Here is a 21,470-nt window from a genome sequence, read left to right as displayed (position 1 = left end):
CCCTTAATTTGAGGAGGCAAGTCTGAAAACCTCCAACACTGTGAAAGTCAAGTTGATCCCCAAAGACAAGGTTAACAACAGCCCTATGGAATTTTACATTGTTATTCTGCCTCTCATTACTCCAATTCAAATCTGTCAGTATTGCCATTTTAGAGTTGTCATAATTATTGCCAAGTAATTATATACTTGTCATAAAATATACCGTAAATTGAATCTTTAAAAATTGTAGTACAAAGGAGTTCAAATGTGTTTAATGAATCCAGAAATTAATGAGAAAAAACACTCTTTAAGCTCCCTAAAATTGACTCACCATGGTTGAATCTATTGTGTTGACTAGAGAAAATGTACTTCAGCCCTCCTGCACCTGCACTGTATTTATAGCCAAGTTTTCAGTTTTTTAACTGACATTAAATTACCTAGAAATTGAATGTGTGGAAAATGATAGAAATTTATTTTGCCTCATGAGAGAAATCGTTCTCTTTCTATTTTAATTTTTCTTTTAATGTAGCATGAAAGTCTATACCTTTAAAGTCTGTTGAACTGGGATGTAGGAAATGTGTATTTCTATATGATAATGGGTATAGCATAGTAAAAGACTTGAAATACACAATAATACATAGACTATAAATTAGTCAATCTCCAACGGTTCTAGCACACATCTCACTTTAATACAGAAATTCCTATACCAATATATTTCATTTCCAGCCAGACAGTGGCTAATTTATGACTCTGCCAACAATGCCATTTTAATTAATTTTATTCATCTTATTTCTCTTTCCTCTGTTCCTCATATCTCATCTGTTTGCATTGCCTAGATTTTAATTAAAAAACCTCTCCTCTCTAAGGAGCAATCTGAAGTGGCAAAAATAATCACTTAAAATATTACAGTCATTAAAAAATTGGCTGTGGTGGAAGCCATGCATTTTCAATTTTCCTACAAATGATGTTTTAGCTTCCTTTTAAAGCGCACTTTGTATTTGAATTGTCTGCCACCAGCCAGCTTGGCTATCAAAAATGGTCTTCCAGCTGGGTGGGCTGAGTGACAACTCCTTAATGGAGGAAATGGATGGCTCTCTGCTCATGTGGAGGAGAAGGCATACCAGGCAGATTTCATTCCATCTGCCACCAGCTCTCTGCAAGCTGGCATTGCCCAAATGCCCAATATCCTCATTCCAACAAAAAGGATATCGTCAAAAAATAAATGGTAAGGCTACAGATGCCTGAAAGAATCATCAGGGTCATTAGACCCCAGGGAGATCATATTAAGAGGTGCCTAGGTGTTCATCTTTGATGAAAACCTAATAAAACAATGGTGGAGGCAAATGTAAGCACTTTTACAAGTACGGAGGTGAAGTCATTAACATTTTCAGCAGAGTATAGGGAGTAACCTTAGAAAACTACTATCCTGAATTGTGGCCAAGGACTTGTTATATTGAGGAATTTGCACTGATGTTTCCTGTTGATGATTTTCTGAATGACAAATTATTGTCACTTAGTTACACTGCGTCCTGCTTGTCAAGTAAAGGAAATCCATTTAGTGGCAAAGTAGGAAAATATTTTTGATTGACAAAGAGAAACACATAAGAGCCATACTTAAGGGACTTTAGAAATCGGTAATCTGCTAGTACTTAGAAGTATAAAGTGTATGTCATTGATCAAGGCTAAATAATGAAACAAGTACAAACAATTATAATTATATAATAATGTAGTGCTAGAAATAGAAATAAAAATTTAGAGCCAGCTGCAGAATTTATATCTTTATTTCACCCTGAATAGATGCTTAGTTGCTTGATGTGTATTCACCGTATGTCAATCAAAAGCTGTGGTTCAGGAAGTGACATGTGATTTAGAATCATCTGCTAAAGAAAACCTAATAGATTTTCATGATGCTCAAAATAAAATAGTCCTGATTTCCAAAAATTCTTGTTTTTTTCATATCAAGAGCTCATGTGTCTTACAAAGTTACACATTTATTTGGTTTTGAAGTTGTTTAGAGTTTAATTGTTACTGCATACAAATGATAGGAGTTCAAATAGATGTTGAACAAAAATAGGTATTAAAATTGAGACCAATTTTTAAAAATTCTTTTCATGCTTTCAATGATTTTTAACATAGTAGATTGATGTTATATAATGCAAACTTATCTGTAAGAAAAGTGGCATCAGACATCTTGCATTTCCTGTTTTAGGAATATTTGATAATCTGCCAAAATTTGGAGGAGGGCTTTTAAAGTTCTAATTAATGATTCAGTCTGCCCTGAAGATGAATGAATGTTTGCAGTATTTTTGCCTGTTGTATTGTGGGACATATTCTATGCATGTTACTAAAGGTTTTAAGTTGATCTGAAGAATTTTAATGACTATTCTGATGAAAAGTAGTTAAAAATAGATTGAAGTGCTCTTCTATTTTTCCATCATGTTTGCTAGGCATATGAAATGTAATAGCATATTTTTGGAAAATATATATATATTTAGAAATAATGATTATTTTGTAGCACTTAGAAGTTTCAGAATGCATTTCCTCATATATTATTTGTGCCACTAACAACACCTCTAGCAAATAGATACTATTGATTCCATTCTACAACCTGAGAAACTGAGGCCTAGAGGGGTTAAATGGCTTCTGCAAAAACATGGAACCATTAAATAGAGAAAATGTATTTCAACATATTTCTAATTCCAATCCCCAAACTCCTTGAGGGATTTCAGTCCTTATCATCTTAATTGTTTTTGGTTTCCAATTTTTATTCTTTTCAAATCTTAATTTCTTCAATTAATGTACGTGCTAAATTTACTTGAGTTAGATTCTAGGAGAAAGCTCAAGCAATGCGTAACCAAGGAAGCCATGGATTCCCATTCAGAGCCAGAAATGCCGATAGAAAGCAAGCAAGGCCCAGGGACACTATCTCAGTCTGAATGCATTCAGGCATAAATTTGTAGTTTGGAGAGCATCTAGGAAGTAGGCTAATTCCAAGACAGCAAGCCCACTGTGACCAATCCTAAAACAGAATTAACATGAAATTCTAACTTGTCTTGTAATTGATTTAGCCATTCTCAGAATGAGAACCCTAATCTGGCCCCCCACCCTGGATAAGGCTCCAAAATACAGGGCCTATGATTATCAACTCCTTAGAAAGAAATGGAGACTCGGTATACCCATTGCTCTCAAATAGCTCAGGAATTCACTGGTTTCACAAAGACCATCCCCAGTTTTACAGGCGCAGTATACTACGGGCTCATATATCCTTAAAAGAGCATTTTATCACTGCAAACCTTGAGAACACTGGGTTCTATTCAGAATGGCAGAGGCAGAAATCATATCTTGATCTCCTTAGCATGGTGGGGAGCAGAGCAAGCCATCTGCAGCTGTGTGGGTTCTGTGCATCTCCAGACCCTGTTGCCTAGAGAGTGACAGTCCCATCTTGCTAAGAGACAGGGAACATCCAGCCATCTCCTGCTGAGGGATGGCTGCTTCCTTTGGGTGTGTCACAGCCTTTCTTTGGTAATATGTCACTCTATTAAGACTCTAAAGAAGAGAATATTCAAAGAGCAATACTTCACCCCCCTCCACACCCAAAAGTCATTTATTATGATTTTCAAATATTGTGTACCATACATAATCTTATATGCTGTTTTATAGGATTGGCAGCATAGTAGGTTTGTTTGCACCAACATCACCAAAAACACATGAGCAATGTATCATGCCATGATGTTATGATGACTATGACGTCATTAGGTTATAGAAATTTTTTAGCTCCATTATAATATTATAGGACCACCATTGTATATGCGGTCTGTCATTTACTGAAACATTGTCATGTGGTACATGACTGTATGTGTCTTAGAAAATCATGTTGTATATCTTAGGCATACACAATAAATTTATCTTTTTTAAAAAATAATTACCTTAAAATGTATTTCCATGTCATTCACTCATTCATTTGTTGAACTATTTAACAAATATTTTTTAATGCCTGCTATATGCCAGGCACTGTGCTAAGACCTGGAATATAACAAGAAATAAAATGGACATTGTCCCTGCCCTACAGAACTCACAGTCCCTGGGCTTGACTGATAGGTTTTGTCCAATTGGTTTTTTTTCGTCTGTTTCATTTTAAGAGTATATAAAACTTAAAAGAATGTTTGATATTTCATGTATAGCATTTCTCTTTTTATTTCTCCTTTTTACTGTTTTAGCTTCCCATGACCAGCCCCAAGCATTTCTGTATATATGACTTATTACCAAAAAATGTTAATGCAAACTTATAATAATTTTTTAAAGTAAATAACATTTACTACCTCCAGAGTTTGATCTTGCCTTTATTCTCTTCAAGCTGAAAAAAAATGTCATTAGAAAAAGTATCACAAGAAATATATTTTCTTTATTTTTTATATGTTCTTTTGGGGATTAACAAAGTTTGTAGTTTCCCAGTTCCTCATTTGGGACTGCATGCACTTTTTAGGTCTGGTCAGAAACTTTTACTCAGAAACTGGTTGAGAATATGTGATTATATCTGGGTTTACTTTGACCTTTTCTGCATTGCGTATTTAGATTAGCTGGCTGTTCTACTCATATTCCATTTACAGATAAATTGTGGAAGACTTGAATGGCAAGTAAGAAATATATGGAATATTGAAAAGGTCAATGCTATTTAGCCCATAACCACAGAATTTAAAATACATGACAAGTCATTATCAAATTTAATTCCCACAACAAGGACAGTGGTAAAGATGGGAAATTATTCCAATTAAAATATTCTTGTTTCATATTGCAGACAGAGATGGCAAAGCTCAAATGCCCTCTTGACTCCTTTTTTATAATAACTTAATAAGTTAGAAAGAAATTGTAATTGAATTAAATAAGGCAAAAAGAGGTAACAAGCTCTTTTGATTTGAGAGTCCATCATAGAGGAACTAATACAATAACTTTTCTAAAAACTCTAATTATACATGAGTAAGACAAATACAGCTACAAAACCAATTCAACAGCCACCCCATGCTTTCTTTTCATCTATAGCATAGCTGTCAGTCAGATGGGAACTCCATTTATTTCCATGGAAATGAAGGCAGCGAGTTCAATTTTGCCACCACCCGGGATGTAGATCTTTCCACAGAAGATATTCAAGAGCAATGGTCAGAAGAATTTGAGAGCCAGCCTACAGGGTAAGTAATTGCTATCTCCCATGCTGTGTACGTAGCACTTACATTTATTCTACTGGACATGTTTTAAATGCATTTTGTTAAATGGCAAAAGCATACTTAGATCAATACTGATGATTCTTATCGTAGACAAGCCAAAAGGGGTGCACTTACCCTAAAGATTCTAAGTTTATAATTAACTATTTTTTGCATATTAAAAATGTGTGATTGCAAATGCTTTTAACTTCACTTGACTCACTTATATCTCATTTTAGTTTATTCAGCTTTTACTGGGAGAAAGGTTTTTTCCCAATGTTTATATAGAATACAAAATCTTCCCACTACTATCATATTGAGATTTTCATTTGTCTTCCTGGGTTCTGAGATTTATAGATGCTGCTACCTGATTTTCATTGGAATGTGGTTTTGATCTATAAAAATTGTTTAGGGGATAAAATTTATCTTTGAGAGATTTATAAAGGAGGAATTTGGGACTGAGGTTGAAACAGGAGACCTGAAGCAGTGAGCATCCTTTGATGGTAGTGCTTTCTTGCCGTTCTGAGCTGTGTGCCGCCTTCTGGGTCCTAAGTCCCTAATATATATCCTACTAATTGGGCAGCACTTTCAGAAGTTCAAGTTGAAAAGAAACATTAATAAGATTAGAGACTCAACCCATAAGGTGGTATGAATTGGAGGCAAATGTTTTCTAACACTATGATAGGGATGAATGAAATTAACATAAAATATAATTTTATAATGAATATGAAATAGCAATAATTTATTGACTGAGAAACTTTTCCAGAATACAACATTTGATGTATAGTCATGTCACTCTGATCTCAACAGATTAAATCAAAACTGATTAAACTTCAAAGTCCCTGAGTGGCAAGATGGCTAGTATTGCCCTTTTGGGCTCCCTGCTGTGCCTTGCCCAAGAACTTCTTTCAAACCCAATAAGACTCTTCCATTCTCTCTCCCAGAAAGACCTGTCTTTTTTAGCTTGTATCCTCAAAGCTTATCTATGAAAGAACACAAAAATTCTTACCCTCAGCCTGAGCCATTGCGGCCACAATGGGGTCTTTCACTGTCAAATGCTGAATTTCTACTGCATTGACCCAGCCCTGCTCCTCCCTGCCTCAGGGAAGTGACTCAGGTCCAGCCTGTGGCACAGCGGGCTAAGCCTCTGCAGAAGCCTGAGAATCTGAATGACTCCACCCACTCAGGGCCTATTGACCTCTACAGGCCCAGCACCAAGGCTCAGTCCTTAAACCCACAAGGCCTTTTCTGACTTTCCTGACACCCTGAAGCTCCATGTGCAGTATAGCTCCAGTATCTCCCTGAGATACCAGAAGCCTGTTTCTCATTTTAGCCTCTAGGATCTCTCCAGGGTCAGGCTGGGGAGACTCTAGAGGAAAAAAAAAAAACAGTGGTTTCTGGTCCTTCTAGCTCTTGTAAGAACAGTCCGCTCCCCTCCCAGATCAAAGAGCTTTGGTGGAATCCAGAGCTTTGACAGTGCACAGAAGTCTTTCTACCTTTATCTTTCTACCTTTATCTTCTGGAGATAAAGGATCACCAGCACATCACTTCTCTCTGACTACTGATAAAAAAAAAAAAAAAAAGAAAAAGACCAATTCAACTCCCTTTCCTGATTATGGAGCTTGATCACAGATGAGGGGATCCAAATGTTGAGGCACAAGAGACTCATTTACTCCCACACTTTCATCTCTCCACACTAATTCCATCCATATATCAGGGATAAATCACCCCCTTCAGGGAGTCCCAGAGCCCCTGGGGACTCAGATGATTCCCCAGTGTTACCAGCCCCCATCCCATTAAAGCAGAACTAAAGAGATGCATTTCCTCTCCAGGAGTACCATTCTGATTCACACATAAATACCAATCTGTCTCTTCCCCGTCCTCCCTCTCCTTCTCACCCTCCACCTCTCTCCTTCTCTGTGTGTGCCTGTATCTTCCAAGAAAAATCAATATTTTAAATGTAACTTGCTCTTATTGTTTGGAGGGGAAATAAAATTTATTTTTACCTATGGCCTTCATACTGGCTGTTCTCTCTCCCAAAATGCCCCCCATCTTCTTAGCTTATTCTATTAGCAAAGCCTGTCTATAAAAGGACACAATAAATGCCTTAGTAAAAGAATGAATAGTCCATTCAGCTCTCTATGAGTAACACTTGTGGAGACTTGGTACAAAAACATGGAAAACCCCTTCATGAAGTAAGCTTAGAAAGGAATTGACTTGATATTAGAAGAAACCAAGCATAGTTTAGAAGATTAATATACTAGTCCAGAAACATAGTTGGCAAAAATTATATATTCCAATTAACAGATCAGACATTCTGCTTTCCTACAGCACAAATAATACAAGAGAATTTTTGGCTACAACTAAATCATTCCCCCAAACAGAAAAAAAAGAACTAAAACTGTTTATGCCTGAAAAAAGAGCTGAAGTCAATATGGACACAGAGGATCATCGGAGGAAATTCTATTAACCAAATGATTCAGGTGGTTTTAAGTATGCTCTTTGGCTATTTCTCAGGAGTGAAGATTGACCAAGGTTTTGGTCACAGTGAAGAAGCTGGTACTTCCAGGCCCTGTCATTGTCAGCAGGTTTCTGTTCCAATAAGATATAATCATGTGCTTGAGAAAAGCACCTGTGCCACTCTCATTGCTCTGCAATTAATTTATCTAAATTCTAAAAGTGGTGTAATTCTTCTAGCAAGAATTTAATCCATGGTGTTTTGTGTGCTTGTGTGTGTTGTGGGTTGGGGGGGCCTGCACTCCCACCTGATCCCAAATGTTACTTTATTGGTCCAGGAAAGAATGCTGATATAATAATTTTTAGTCACAGATTCAATTTTTTTAAAAGTCACAAAATAAAATTAATGTGAAGCATTTTTACCTAAGGTAAGAGCTGACACAGGAAAATAGATTAAGAATTTGGTAGTGAAATTCTTGATGTGTTCTATTTTCTCTGCTCAGTTTATCGAATATTTGTCTCATTCTTCTTTCATCCACCACCACCCACACAAACAATTTATCATGGTAAGCTCATCTGCTAAAATAGACAGAAAACATAGTTGGCAATCCTCACTCATTCAAGGGTGGCCAGTTGAATTGACTGAATTCTACTGCTTTGAGTTCACTTTTTTAAGAAATAAAAAATTATTAATGTGAATATAATGCTTTCATCTCTTTAACAAGGTTTTTCTTCCGTAAGAATTATGAGAGAGAAAAAAGATTATGCAGTCCTCTCTAATAATGTTTCCAAAAGACTTAATATGAATGGCAAGGAAGAAAAGATAGCCAGTAAGCCATTATGGCTTTTTTGGGAAACCAGTTTCCCAATTATCCATATTTTCCCACCATTTGAATTAAAGTATTTTATCTCAGATCACAAGGACGCAAGAGCCATTTGCCTTTCATATCGCTTAGCTGTCCGAAAATCCAATGTTGATAGGTTTATTTTTTTTAAGTGGGATTTTAAAGTTGTGTTTTCCTTTTTTCTAGAGAAGATACATCTGTTAGTTCAGGCAGGGAGAAACTTGAATAGACACACTGACAATTTATGTGAGTCTTTCTGAACTTTGGCTTAACCTTACAAGCATGTCATTGAATTAGCAGCTACCACATCTCACTTAGCTGAGGCTGTCTTTAGGTGGAAGGCGGCTTTGTAGAACATTGCACATGGAATTTGTATATTTGCCTTTCATCCCAAACGTAAACATTATATGCTTTTACTATTCAAACACCTTTTTTAAAAAAATCTGTTTTACTGCTGTTACCACAATATTTGTGCAAAAGAGAAACTCCACAAATGTAATGAATATTAAAAGCTGGAATCAAGACAGTATGTTCTAATCTTGCCAACCTGCCCCAAATCCTTGGAAATGACAGAAAATAAGCAAACGAGTCTATAATGACACTAAAAAACAAGAAAGTGACCCGTAGTTGGACCAGAGAGAGGAGGTATCTGATGGAAGGAGGGAGACAATAGCCCAGAACACATATTGAATGAGACACTACAAAATGCATCTCAGTATTGCTTCAGGTCATGGATGCTGCACACAGGAATCAGGGTGAGGCTATAAGGACTGCTAAGTAGGTGAATCCCTCACTACACCTACTTCTTTCTTTTCTTTTTCTTTTTCTTTTTTTTTTTTTTTTTTTTTTTGAGACAGATTCTCACCATGTCACCCAGGCTGGAATGCAGTGGTACCATCTCAGCTCACTGCAACCTCCGCCTCCTGGGTTTAAGTGATTCTCGTGTCTCAGCCTCCCCAATAGCTTAGATTACAGGCACGCACCACCACATCCAGCTAATTTTCTGTACTTTTGGTAGAGACAGGATTTCACTATGTTGGCCAGGCTGGTCTCAAACTCCTGAACTCAAGTGATCTGCCCGCCTGCCCGCCTTGGCCTCCCAAAGTTCTGGTATTACAGGCATGAGCCACCATGCCTGGCCCTCACTACACCCACTTCTAAGCAGAGACTTATGCCCCCAGGACCAAGCAATGAATATGGACACGTGGAATGGAGAAGCAGGGCATTGTGCCCCCATGGAAATCCTCACCCAGGGGCACATCTGCTCCCAGTGAGTGGGCATTTTTCCACCGAAACTAAGAGAGAATAGCAGATATGAATTTAAGCAAATAATCTAAATCACTAAATCTAAGAAAACCACCTCCATGTAAAAGAAATAAAAGTAAAGCATTAAACTAAAGAACTAGGAACCAAGTAAGTAAAAGGAAGTAACAGATTAAACTAATGGAGATTGTATAAGAAGTATAATTAATATCCTCAGCAGGATAAGGGCGTATACTGTATTTGTGAAATTAGAACAAATTTTATGAGGAAGAAACAATTAGAGATGTGAGAAATGGCAATATATGATTGGTGAAACAAGTTTAATGGATTTTTTTCCCTGAGTATCAGTATAGGCAGAGCTGAATAACAAATTAGTGAGCTGGAAATTTGAGTCTTGAAATGTTATTTCATTACAGAAAAAGAGATATTAAGATATTAAGAGATAAGTGACACTTCCAACATTAGAAATAATAGGAATTAAAGAAGAAGCCAGAAGGAATACATGGAATGAAATATTCAAATTAATAATTGAAAAAAGTTCCCAAGATTAAAAAAAGGAGAAGAAGGAGGAGTAGGAAGAAGAGGAGGGGTAGGGAAGAGGAGGAGGAGAAAGGTATAGTGGCTATGAATGAAAATGTTTAGCAGGATGAATGGAAAAGTACCCAGTCCTAGATAATCAGGGAGAAATTTTAGAACACCAATAAAAGAAAATTCTAAAGCTTCTAGGTAAGATTTGTTGTACTTTCCTTGGTAGCATTAAGCATTTTTTCAAAGGAAGCAGTTATGTTGAAGTTCTGAAAATGATTTGAGTTGTAAAATTCCTTCTCCAGCCAAATATCACGTATTAGGAAAAAATAAAAATGTTATAGACACACAGGATTCAGAAAGTTTACCACCCTCTCTGGAAGAATTACTGCAAGGATACATTCCTGGAAACTAATCCAAGAGGAAGATGAGATATTCAAGAAAGAGTAGTAAACAAGTAAAAAAGTAAAACTTGTACTTCAGTCTAAATAAGTATGGATTATTTGAAAAGTTTAACAAAAATTTGAAATTAAAACACAAAAGATTGCAACATGAGAAGTATAGAAGGTGGCTGGCAGGAAGGGAAGCTGAAAAAGGAAATAAAATATTGCGCATGTTCTTAACATGTTTAGAATGAAACTGTAGATCTTGGTTAACTCTTAATGTTAATAGAAAACTTTAAATAAATATAGATATGTGTGTTAAAAAGTAGATAAGCCAGAGAGAGGTTATATAACTTCTAAAGCATTAGTTTAACATTAGAACAAAGAAGACATAGTTCAGTAATGTCAGGAAAGTGGGAAAAATAAACAATAAAATACAGGGTAAATAGAAAATAGAAAACAATTGGTCAGGAGCCAATTCAAACATATCAGTAATGTGAAAAATTAGAGTGAGTTATATTCACTTATTAAATGAGATTCTCACAGTAAATTTTGAAAAATAAGCTGTATATTTGCCCTTATGAGAGACTTAAACTATAATAACAAAAGAAATTCAAAGTCAAAGAGGAACTAATACACCAGGCACATGTAACAGAAGCAGCAGGGAGGCGTATTACAATAGGATAGAATTCAAGTTTGAGCATTAAAAGGGCGAAAAAGGAATATTTCATGTATCAATACATGTAGAGCACTTTGCCTAAAGCATGGTGCATAATAAACAAGTTAAAAATCAGTTATTATTCAAAACACTGTCAGTAATATGATATGGGCAAAGTGGTGCTCAAAAGAAAATTATACTGATATTAATTAATTAATGAGATATAAAAGGTTAAACACAAAGTTGAATAGCCAATGAAACCTGAATCATTCTCTAAACAAGAAATATATCATTGGGAAAAAACCAATATTAATTAAAATGATGATTGGATATGTTTAAAAACCACACAAGTGCTAAAATGGATCGAAGTAAACTTGTTGCAGGCTGTTAAAACAGATGTATTACTTCCTCCTTTTTCTGATTTTCGTTTGACCTAAGTGCTAATATTGCTTTCTTTTTAAGCTAATTGTTTTTATAGTTTAAATATTAAAACAGTAATTTTTCAAATGACAAGTATATAAGTTCTCTGTGCCAAAGTTGTTCTGCAGCTCCTTCACAGAAGTTCTGAGCCCTTCTTTAATTTATAGCACGTTTCCACACCATCTTTGCTCTTGGCACTGCCATACTTGAGTTGTTTAATAGGCCCCCAGCCCCAAAGTAGCTGTCCATGTGAGCATCCAGAATGCAGCAACTGGCTCCCTATCCTTGTTCCCAAGAGAGAGAACCAATGAATCTAACATATAACCAGGAAAAAACAAATTTGCATATAGAGCAACAAGAACAATCTCTACTGTAGCCCTTTTGATGTAAGTTGACACTTTCATTAAAAATAGGCTGAAATTTCTTTAGAGCTCTTCCGAACGGTTTAAGCATCTTATTTTCCACAAATTATACCCTCTTAAACTAAAATTTAGTGGAAAGTGTTCTAAACCAGAGGTAACAATTCATCCTATCCATCTGGGTAGGATGAATTGTTACCTCTGATTTAGAACACTTTCCTATCCAGACGAATTGTTACCTCTTATTTCAAATACTTTCACAAAATGCTCATAACGCTATAGAGGGATTTTATGTAAGCTTACAATTCAAGGTAAATGAATTGAAGGTAGTTTGGCAGTCTGAGTTAACATTATATTAAGTGGGTTTTGTTTTTACAGTCATGTTCACTTTTATTAAAGCAAAACTTAACCATTTAAATAACATAAATAATAAATTTAGGAGCCCAGATAGATTGTAGCTAAAATCTTAAACAGTGCCAAAGACCTACAGGTAGATAAAGTGTAGACAGTTTATCTTTTGCTAAATATATCCTTGATTAAAGATTGTTTGAGCAATAACTCTTTGCATACTGTACTGCAACTTCATCTAAGGTTGTTTATTAATTATAGCAAGAAAAAAGTAAAAACACTCATTATAATTTAGAAGTTCATTTGAATTGCCACTTTGACTTATTTTAAAATGAAAACAGCACTACATTTTACAGGAGGAGAAAAGGAAACCAACATTTATTGAGACTCTGTAATGTCCCAGGCAATACATCATTTTCTCTAAACAGTCTCCAGTCTGGGTTATGTTACTGTCTTATTAATGAGAAAGCTGGGTGCTTTCTAACCGTTCTGAAACCCAATATTCTTTATTAGTGTTGTTCCAACGAGAGTGTAAATAAACATGATGCATGTCATAAAAACCTAAAACAAAATTAAATTCGAGAGGAACCAATTGAAGAGAAGGATCTTTGAAATGTAATGCATTCAGGAAAGCCTTCAAATTGAGCTCATCCCTTTACCTTCACCTAAGCTGTTATGCTGGAGGGAAAACCTATAAATGCAATGAAGGTGGAGAAGGCTTCAGTCAAAGTATACATCTTGCTATACTTCAGAGGACTCATACTGGAGATAAACCTCATGAATATAAATGAATGTGGAAGGTCTTTACCTATGACACATCCCTTATTAAAGAGCAGAGCATTCATCCCAAATATAGACCTTATAAGTGTAATGAACTTTTTCGACCTCAGAGGATTTATATGAGATTTTTTTAAAACCTTATTAATTTGGTCAATATAGGATCTTATAGCCAGGCTTTATTCTGGATCTTAGTTCATACTTAAAGTTACCAACTTTAGGTGTTTTAATATGTTCTGAATAATATAATTTAAAAATTCATAGAAAATATGAAATGTTCCATTACTTTTACTGCCTTTTATGCTAATATTAGTAGGGAAAAGGTCTGGCTAAGATATTAGATCTCTAATTCCTATGTTCATATTCTTAATATTTTCATCAACCTATATTGAGATAATTTAAATTTTCACTGTGAATTATAATTCATATAAACTGAATACCTGACTTTTTCCTGGAAATTATTTGCTTATTGCAAAGAAAATGAGCAAAGTAAAAGTCCAAAATCTCCCAACCATGCTAATTCCCATTCTTCACTGTTGAACTTTTGGCATCTATTCATTCAGAAATTTTTCCATAATGATACCAAAAAAAAAACCCACAAAACACTAGAATCACACTTTGCGTATATACTTCAACTTGATTTTTCAAAACTTAAACATATTATGAAAGTCCCTTCTAGTCAATAAATATAGATCTTCATTATTTCACAAAGGCCAGTTAATCTAACTGAACCCCCCTGTTGACAGACAAAGAATATTGTAGTAAACATTCTTGTGTGCTTGTTAAAATATTTCTGAAAGGTAAGTTCCTAAAAGGAAAAGGAAAACTAGATAATCAGATGTATATGCACACATATACATACATATGTACATAAATAATTTCAGTTTTGATAGTTATTGCCAAGCTACCCTGCCAAGAATACATATCATTCTTAAAAGTATTGGAGTATGAGCTGGTTAAAATATAATTAATCCTAGTTACAAAGAATTCCAAAACACCTGATAGAGAAGACCATCAGCTTTCCAGCTAAGACACCTCTTTAAATTACTTTTTGCTTACAAAAATATTACTCTTTTAGTGACAGAAAAGACAGAAAGCCTTATTTTAAAAATATAAATTAAGTATTTATTGTGATCTTGCTATCTCTAAGGAACAGAGTTGCCTTAAGGCATTTTATTGATCAGAAAACTTTTTCTGTGCTCCAACTTCACCTCATTCTATTTGTAGTAAATAATAGATACCACTGTATTTATAATAAATAAGGTAAGGGTTTTTTAATTTTAGAATGAATCATAAAAGAATAAATATAAATTGCTGCATTGTAGAGAGCTCTCTCCCTCAGGCAGACATTCCTTCAAATGCACTTCACATAGAACTGCATTTCCTTAGGGAAAGCATAGTTTAAACCACAGAGAAGTAACATACCTTTGGAGGGAAATTGCCATGCCGTCCGAGTTATTGACAAACCTGTGGAGCTCCTCAAATAACCACTACTGGTCTCAAAGATTTGGTTATAATTTTACTTCATGTAATTATTATATTTGGAGAGAGTCAGGGACAATATAATTTTTGTACAATGTGATTTTTGTATATTTGGAGAGAGTCAGGGACAATATAATTTTTACAAGGTCACAACTTTGTGGCTTTGTAAATTGGGACTTTGAAGTCTGGGGAGTAAAGACTCCACCTGAAGTCCCCCGGTAGTTGATAGACCTCTGGGATCTCCTTAAGGATACTTTGCCTCCAACAATGTTTTAGCCAGTGTTCATACAAATTCCTGAAAGAGTGGGTTTGTGCTATAACAGGCTCCTCCTGAATTTTTAATAAATGCAAAGTAGTTATTCAAAGCAACAAGACTTTTGCAAAACATAAATCTTGTAAAAATTCAGTAAAGCAGATTTATCTCTGCCTTTTTCTCTTCAAAGTAGACTAAACTTCCCATTTCACTTGATTATAAATATTTGGATTTCTAAAGGAAGTAACTTCACTTTTGTTATCTTCCAACAGTTAGAGTGGGAGAAATAAAGACTAATTGAGAAAAAAAAAATGGATATGTAAGATTTAAATAAAGATTGAAAGTTATTATATGTTCTGAATCGTATCACACAACGTTGTGGTAGAAGTGATAATAACTCATTTAAGTTAATCTAGAAAAGTTTTTCATTTACAACAAATAGAAGAAAAAGACTACTAATCTCATTTCTCACTTAAATAGAAGGTTCTTTTAGTCCATGAAAATTCTTTTTCAATTTAATTTTTCACTTTAAAAATACTCTAAAGCAGATAGATGTCAAAAAGGAGTCATCATCTGCATCATTTATAACCTTAACTTGCTTTGTGGATCAGTAGGCTGAGTGGTTTAATTGGGATAAATGGAGCAAGCAAAAGACCAATGAACCAGTGTGAAATTTTCATGTATGCGTCAAAAGAGGCTTCTGGTTAATTTGCAAATGATGCAATACTATTAAGAGCTATTTCAAAAAGTTACTATTCCGTTTGCTTGCTCCTTGAATGATTGATGTAACCTGTTAAAATTTTTTAAAAAGAATTTTCTAATATATTTGTCCCAAATCTGTTATAAAATGGGATGGTTCAACATAATCATCCTGGTATACATAATATCCTTTTTACAACTGTAACTATGAAAATCACAGCAAATCAAGAAAGAAAAGATCTAAAGTTTAGAGCTGAACAGGTGGTTGGCCTTAGGCAAGTCACTTACCCTTGTGTGTCCCAGTTTCTTCCAAATGTAGACCAGTTAATTGTGTGCATAACAAAGGCCAAATTAGACATGGCCAGAAATAAATACTAAAGATAAAATCGGTTTTAAAATATCAAATATTTCAACTTTTTAAATATTAAACACAAGATCAAAATATCAAACTTCTCTCATAAATTATACAAAGTATACAATTATATATATATAATGATATGTGATACATTTTATTTTACTTGAGACAGAGTCTCACTCTGTTACCCAGGCTGGAGTGCAGTGGTGCAATCTCAGCTCACTGCAACCTCCACCTCTTGGGTTCAAGCCATCCTCATGCCTCAGCCTCCCCAACAGCTGGGATTATAAGTGTGCGCCAACACGCCCAGCTAATTTTTATATTTTTAGTAGAGATGGGTTTTCGCCATGTTGACCAAGCTGAACTTGAACTCCTGGCCTCAAGTGATCCGCCCACCTTGGCCTCCCAAAGTGGTGGGATTATAGGCATGAGCCACCATTCCCAGCCTATAATGTATTTTAAAATAATTCACGCATCTCCTTTGATATCTGTTGCCAAATGTGTGATATTATAGATATATGCTATTTGTTTGGTGTTCCTAAAAATTATTTCCCTGGATAGTCTTTGCTTTGAAAATAGAATTAAGTAATTCTAAAGTAAGTATACATGATAAACTTTGTGCAAGGAATAAATATACATGTTTTCAAAAACTAGAATGATTAAACATTTTACCTAAAATAGCTGTAATTCTGTTTGCATATAATGATTTCCAACAAAGTTTGGCTGCTTAATGAAATTTGATGAAACTGCTGTCCATATATTGAGAACTGAGCCTGTGGCTTAAATACATTGCTTAGAGACACTTCGATATATAAGCTTTGGATGAAGAAATTATGGCTAATAAATATTATATTTATTTTCCTGATAAGAAACATATCTTCATACCTTAGGATAATTATTAATATTCAGTAACTAACAATTGTTTTTGATTTATAAAATTGCTTTTTATATAATAAAGTCACCAAGGATATTTAGAAACAAAAATAGTTAACCAGACTACATTTAAAAATCGATTATTTAACATGTTAAAATAAGTTGAACCTACTCTAAAAGAGAAGCTTGCTGATTTGAAAGATGACATCGTCCTTTAATTTGTTAACACTCCTGATGACATAATTGAGAGCCTAAAATGAACTAATTAGCTTACCTCTTTTAGTTCCCCATCATTGCTAATAGTAATCAGCCAGCCGAAAATTTGAAACTGAAAACAAGGCTGTCTGAGCTCATGCAATTCCTTTTCCTCTGCAAACCCATAGAAATGTTGGATCAAGTATGATAATTTTCTTCAATATGTAGCCCTAGGATAGGGGAGGAAATGAGCAGATACCTAAAACAAAGGGAAATTAAAAACCTGATTAATAAGCGTTTAGATGAAACTTAAGCAGTTCAGGATGGACTGACATATGTAATCTAAGGCTGAAGATTAGAGTTAAAAATACTCACACAGGATCTTTGGCAGATGACAGATAGAACAGATATTCTTGTATAAATATGGAACCTTGAAGAGTTCCTTCTCCATAAAGACGTAATTAGGATAACAACTTCTCTCATTGACTCAAGAGTGAAAAAACTCCCAGAAGAATGGAAACTCCAAACAAATGTGAAATTCACGTTCATTCCACCCAGGTGGTGGGAAAATTCTAAACTGAGGAATTAATGTAAAAAGAAATTCAGGACCAGGGAACCTCCAGGATGCTCACAAATGCAAATGCAAAACCCCTTTGTAAAAATATTTCTTCTATACAAAGTGTGTAAAATTGATGCTGGAAATAAGTCCACTGAAGATGAGCTCACAACAAGAATTATGATCTCTGTGATTTTATGATTCACCAAAAAGGACAGTTATCAGATACAACAAACAGAAGAATAAGTGCATTCCAATTGAGATAACAGAGAGAGATGAGTAAATATGATTAAATGATTTAAAAGATTTTTTTTTAATCTAAGTCATTTTGAAAGAAGAGGATACTATGAGAAAAGAATATGTAGATGGTAAAAAGAGTCAAAGAAGTGGGGCACAGTGTCTGACACCTGCAATCCCAGCACTTTGAGAGGCCAACATCGGCAGATTGCTTGAACCCAGGAGTTTGAAACCAGCCTGGCAACATGACAAAACACCATCCCTAAAAGGAAAAATACAAAAATTAACTTGGCATGGTGGCGCCTCCTTGTAGTCTCCGCTACTGTGAGGAGAGCCTGAGGTGGGCGGGTCGCTTGAGCCCGAGATGTTAAGGCCACCATGAGCCATGATTGCACAGCTGTACTCCAGCCTAAACAGCAGAGCAAGACCACTTCTCAACAAAATCAATCAATCAATAAAAATTTAAAAATCAAAGAAAACATTTAAAAATGAAAAATACAGTGATGGAAATTACATATTAACTATGAAGGTAAAAATAGAAGCAACTGAAGAGAGAATTGGTATATTGAAATAGAGACAGATCTGAGGAAAAAAACACATGTTGCAATATAAAAAGAAATAAAGATTAATGAGAGAGTGAGAGACATGGAGAATAGAATATGACATTTCAATACAGATCCCATAGAATTTCCAGAAAGAATATAGAATGAATAGAGGATAGTTCATATTTGAAAAGAGTGACTTACATTTTTTGAGAGCTGATTAAAGGTTTGGATCCCCAAACTGACAAGGTACACCAAGTTTCCATAGAATAAATAAAGTAAACCTACACCTACATACACTGCAGGAAAATTTTAGAATACCAAACACAAAAATGCAACCAGAGAGAAAGACAGATTATTTACAAAGGAGCAACAATTCAATAGATAGCTGCTTATCAGTAACTAAAGAGACATTGGATTCTTGTCAAGATCCAAGTAGGGTTTTTAACATAACTCAACAAAGTGATTCTAACATTCATTAGGAAAAGTTAACAAGGACAAGAGTAGGCAAGACAATTATGAAGAAGTGAAAGGTGTGGCTGAGGGACAGAGGGAGCTCAGCTATCAAGAGCTATTTTACATATACAGATAACATATATGTGTACATGTACCATATGTACGATATTTAAATTGGTTTGGACACGGAGATAGACATATAGACTAATGGAGGAAAAGAGAGAGACAAGTTAATTGTAGAAACAGACTCACGTTTATAGGGGATTGTTATGTGACAGAAGTGGCATTACCAATAATTAGGGCCAATGATTAATGGTTCTGGAATAAATGGCTATCTATATAGAAAAAACCATATTGGATCTCAAACTCATTCTTTACCTCAAATCAATTTCAGATTCATTAAAACCACATAAATGTGCAAAGCATAGCTTTAAGGCTTTTAGAAGAAAATATAGACGAATATCTCTCTGATTTCAGGATAAGGGAGAATTGGATAAAAAAGGCACAAAGCATAGAGAAAAGATAGATAAATTCTACTATATTAAAATTAAAACTCATCTATACATCCAACGAAACAAAGTGAAAAAAGTACAATACATATAGCCAAGAAAAGAGTACTACCTGAAATATATAAAGAATTCAAATCATAAAAAAACGAGAGAAAAAAGCGATCCTAATACAAAATGGACATAAATGGGCAACTCAGATAAGAGTAACCCCAACTGGCCAATAAACATGAAAATATATTTAGCCTCACTACTAATCCTGTAAAATTTCATACTCATCTAATAGGCCAGATTTTAAAAACTTGGCAAAACGAAGTGATGGCAAGCTTGTGGGAACACAGGAACCTCGTACCCTCCTGGTGGAAACATAAATTTATCCAACCATTTTGAAGAGCAATAATGAAGTACCACATTGCCCAGCAACTCCACTTCCAGATATATGCTCTACCAGCCTTTCTTAGCAGAGATTCCTTTGTGCTAACCCCAGAACACAGAAAATGATGCCACTACGTTCTCAATTTTCCTAAAGCAGGTGCACCTGCGATTCTAGACACAAAGGCGAAAAAGCAATTCACTAATATAATGGGTGCCTTGGGGTATTAGGACTCATTTCTCTCACAGACACCAGTTAAGAAGGGCTGATAGGGAAACTCCCACCTGCATATGTAAACACACAAGGACCTTTATATAGCCTTGTTAATAATAACAAAAAAGATAGAAATGACCTAAATGTCTGTCAAAAGTTTATGGTCATTCCCCCAAACACCAGTTTATGACTTCTGTTATAGCCAACATGTATTGCAAGGTTTTTGTTTGTGTAGTTTCAGAGTTCTGTTGAATGTGGTGTTCTGTAAACACCTGTTCCCCTAACCATGGAGCTGTCTTTGACCTTCTACTTTGTTTTCACTTCTCACTGACACAGCTGGGACTTGTGTGGCAACAGATGGGTCCGCCTTGAAAAGGTGAGGGAAGAGGAATCAGACAGACTGGTAGTAAGGGTGGAGAAAGAGTATGAGTAAGGGAAGAGGCAGCTGTGGGCAGAGAGGCCAGATCTCTATATAAGACCATTCATCTAGGCCTGTGAATCTTTAAAAGAGATCTAAACCTGAAAACCTCTCTGAATATTTTGGGCATTTAAAGTGTGTGCCTAGAACCTAGACTAACAGAGAAGCTAAAGACCAGGTGGTCATTGCAGGGCTTGGATCTAGACAGGCAGATGGTGTAGGAAATATCTAAGGGAAAGAGGAGGCTGAACCATCAGAGCTATGATTGTAAGGTGACGCAGTGCCAAAGCCTGGCAGCAATGGTAGCAGTAGGCATTGAGTACAGATACAAGGGGACTTTGAGTGGAAGTGGTGATCAGACCTGCCTGATGTGTGGTCAGGAGCAGAAGATGGTGCTTTCCAATATGCCAATTGGAAAGGCTGCTTTCCAATTTGTGCCAATTTGTGCTAATGGCATGAATTGTCTCAGAGGATAGGGCAAAGATGTGGCTAGAGACAGCAGAGGAAAGTGAGGACGGGATACAGTCAGGGCACTCTACAAGTTTCATTTATTTTCTGAAGATGGAATCCCTTAATCCCGCCATCACTCAACAAGAATTATTGAGACTCTGCTGGGTGTTGAACACTGAGCTAGGGTCTAAGGACACAAAAATAAGATGCAGATCCTGTCTTAAGAGCTGACATATCAGGGATAAAGAAAGGCAAGTAAAGAAACGATGGCAGTGTACTGTGAGAAATGAGATCACAAAGGAAGAATCTAACTGAGTCTGAGATGGAGTGGTGGGGCTGGGTAGGAGGAGCCAGGAAGTTTGGGAAAGACTGTTCAGAAAGGTGTTTGATATTTCAAAGACATCTTGCAGAATGACCCTGAGTTTGTTTGATAGACAATGAGATAAGGTTCAGAGGGCTGACAGAGAATGTTTTAGTGACTTTGAATTCACATTGTATGGCAAAAGAGTTTGGGTACAAGGCAGAAGAGACATGGTACAAGGCAAGAGATTGGGCTAGAAATGTGTTCTTGGACCAGGCCAAGAAGGACTGCATATTCTGCATTAAGGAACTTGGAATTTGTCCAGATAGCAATGGGGAAGCCCCTGAAAGAC

The 21,470-nt window shown here is 35.5% G+C and overlaps 1 protein-coding gene across 1 annotated transcript in view; it reads left to right on the top strand.

The window, feature by feature from the left end:
* The window catches only part of RELN (reelin), a 510,458-nt gene that overhangs the window by 288,466 nt on the left and 200,522 nt on the right, over positions 1 to 21,470 (top strand). Inside the window, exon 11 of the mRNA XM_028846151.2 lies at positions 5,017 to 5,162. Coding sequence (XP_028701984.2) covers positions 5,017 to 5,162 — 146 coding nt within the window. The remainder of the gene's footprint in view (positions 1 to 5,016; positions 5,163 to 21,470) is intronic.

Source organism: Macaca mulatta, chromosome 3, assembly GCF_049350105.2.
Source record: "Macaca mulatta isolate MMU2019108-1 chromosome 3, T2T-MMU8v2.0, whole genome shotgun sequence".
NCBI classification, from domain to species: Eukaryota; Metazoa; Chordata; class Mammalia; order Primates; family Cercopithecidae; genus Macaca; species Macaca mulatta.
This window is presented reverse-complemented; position numbering and strand designations above follow the sequence as displayed.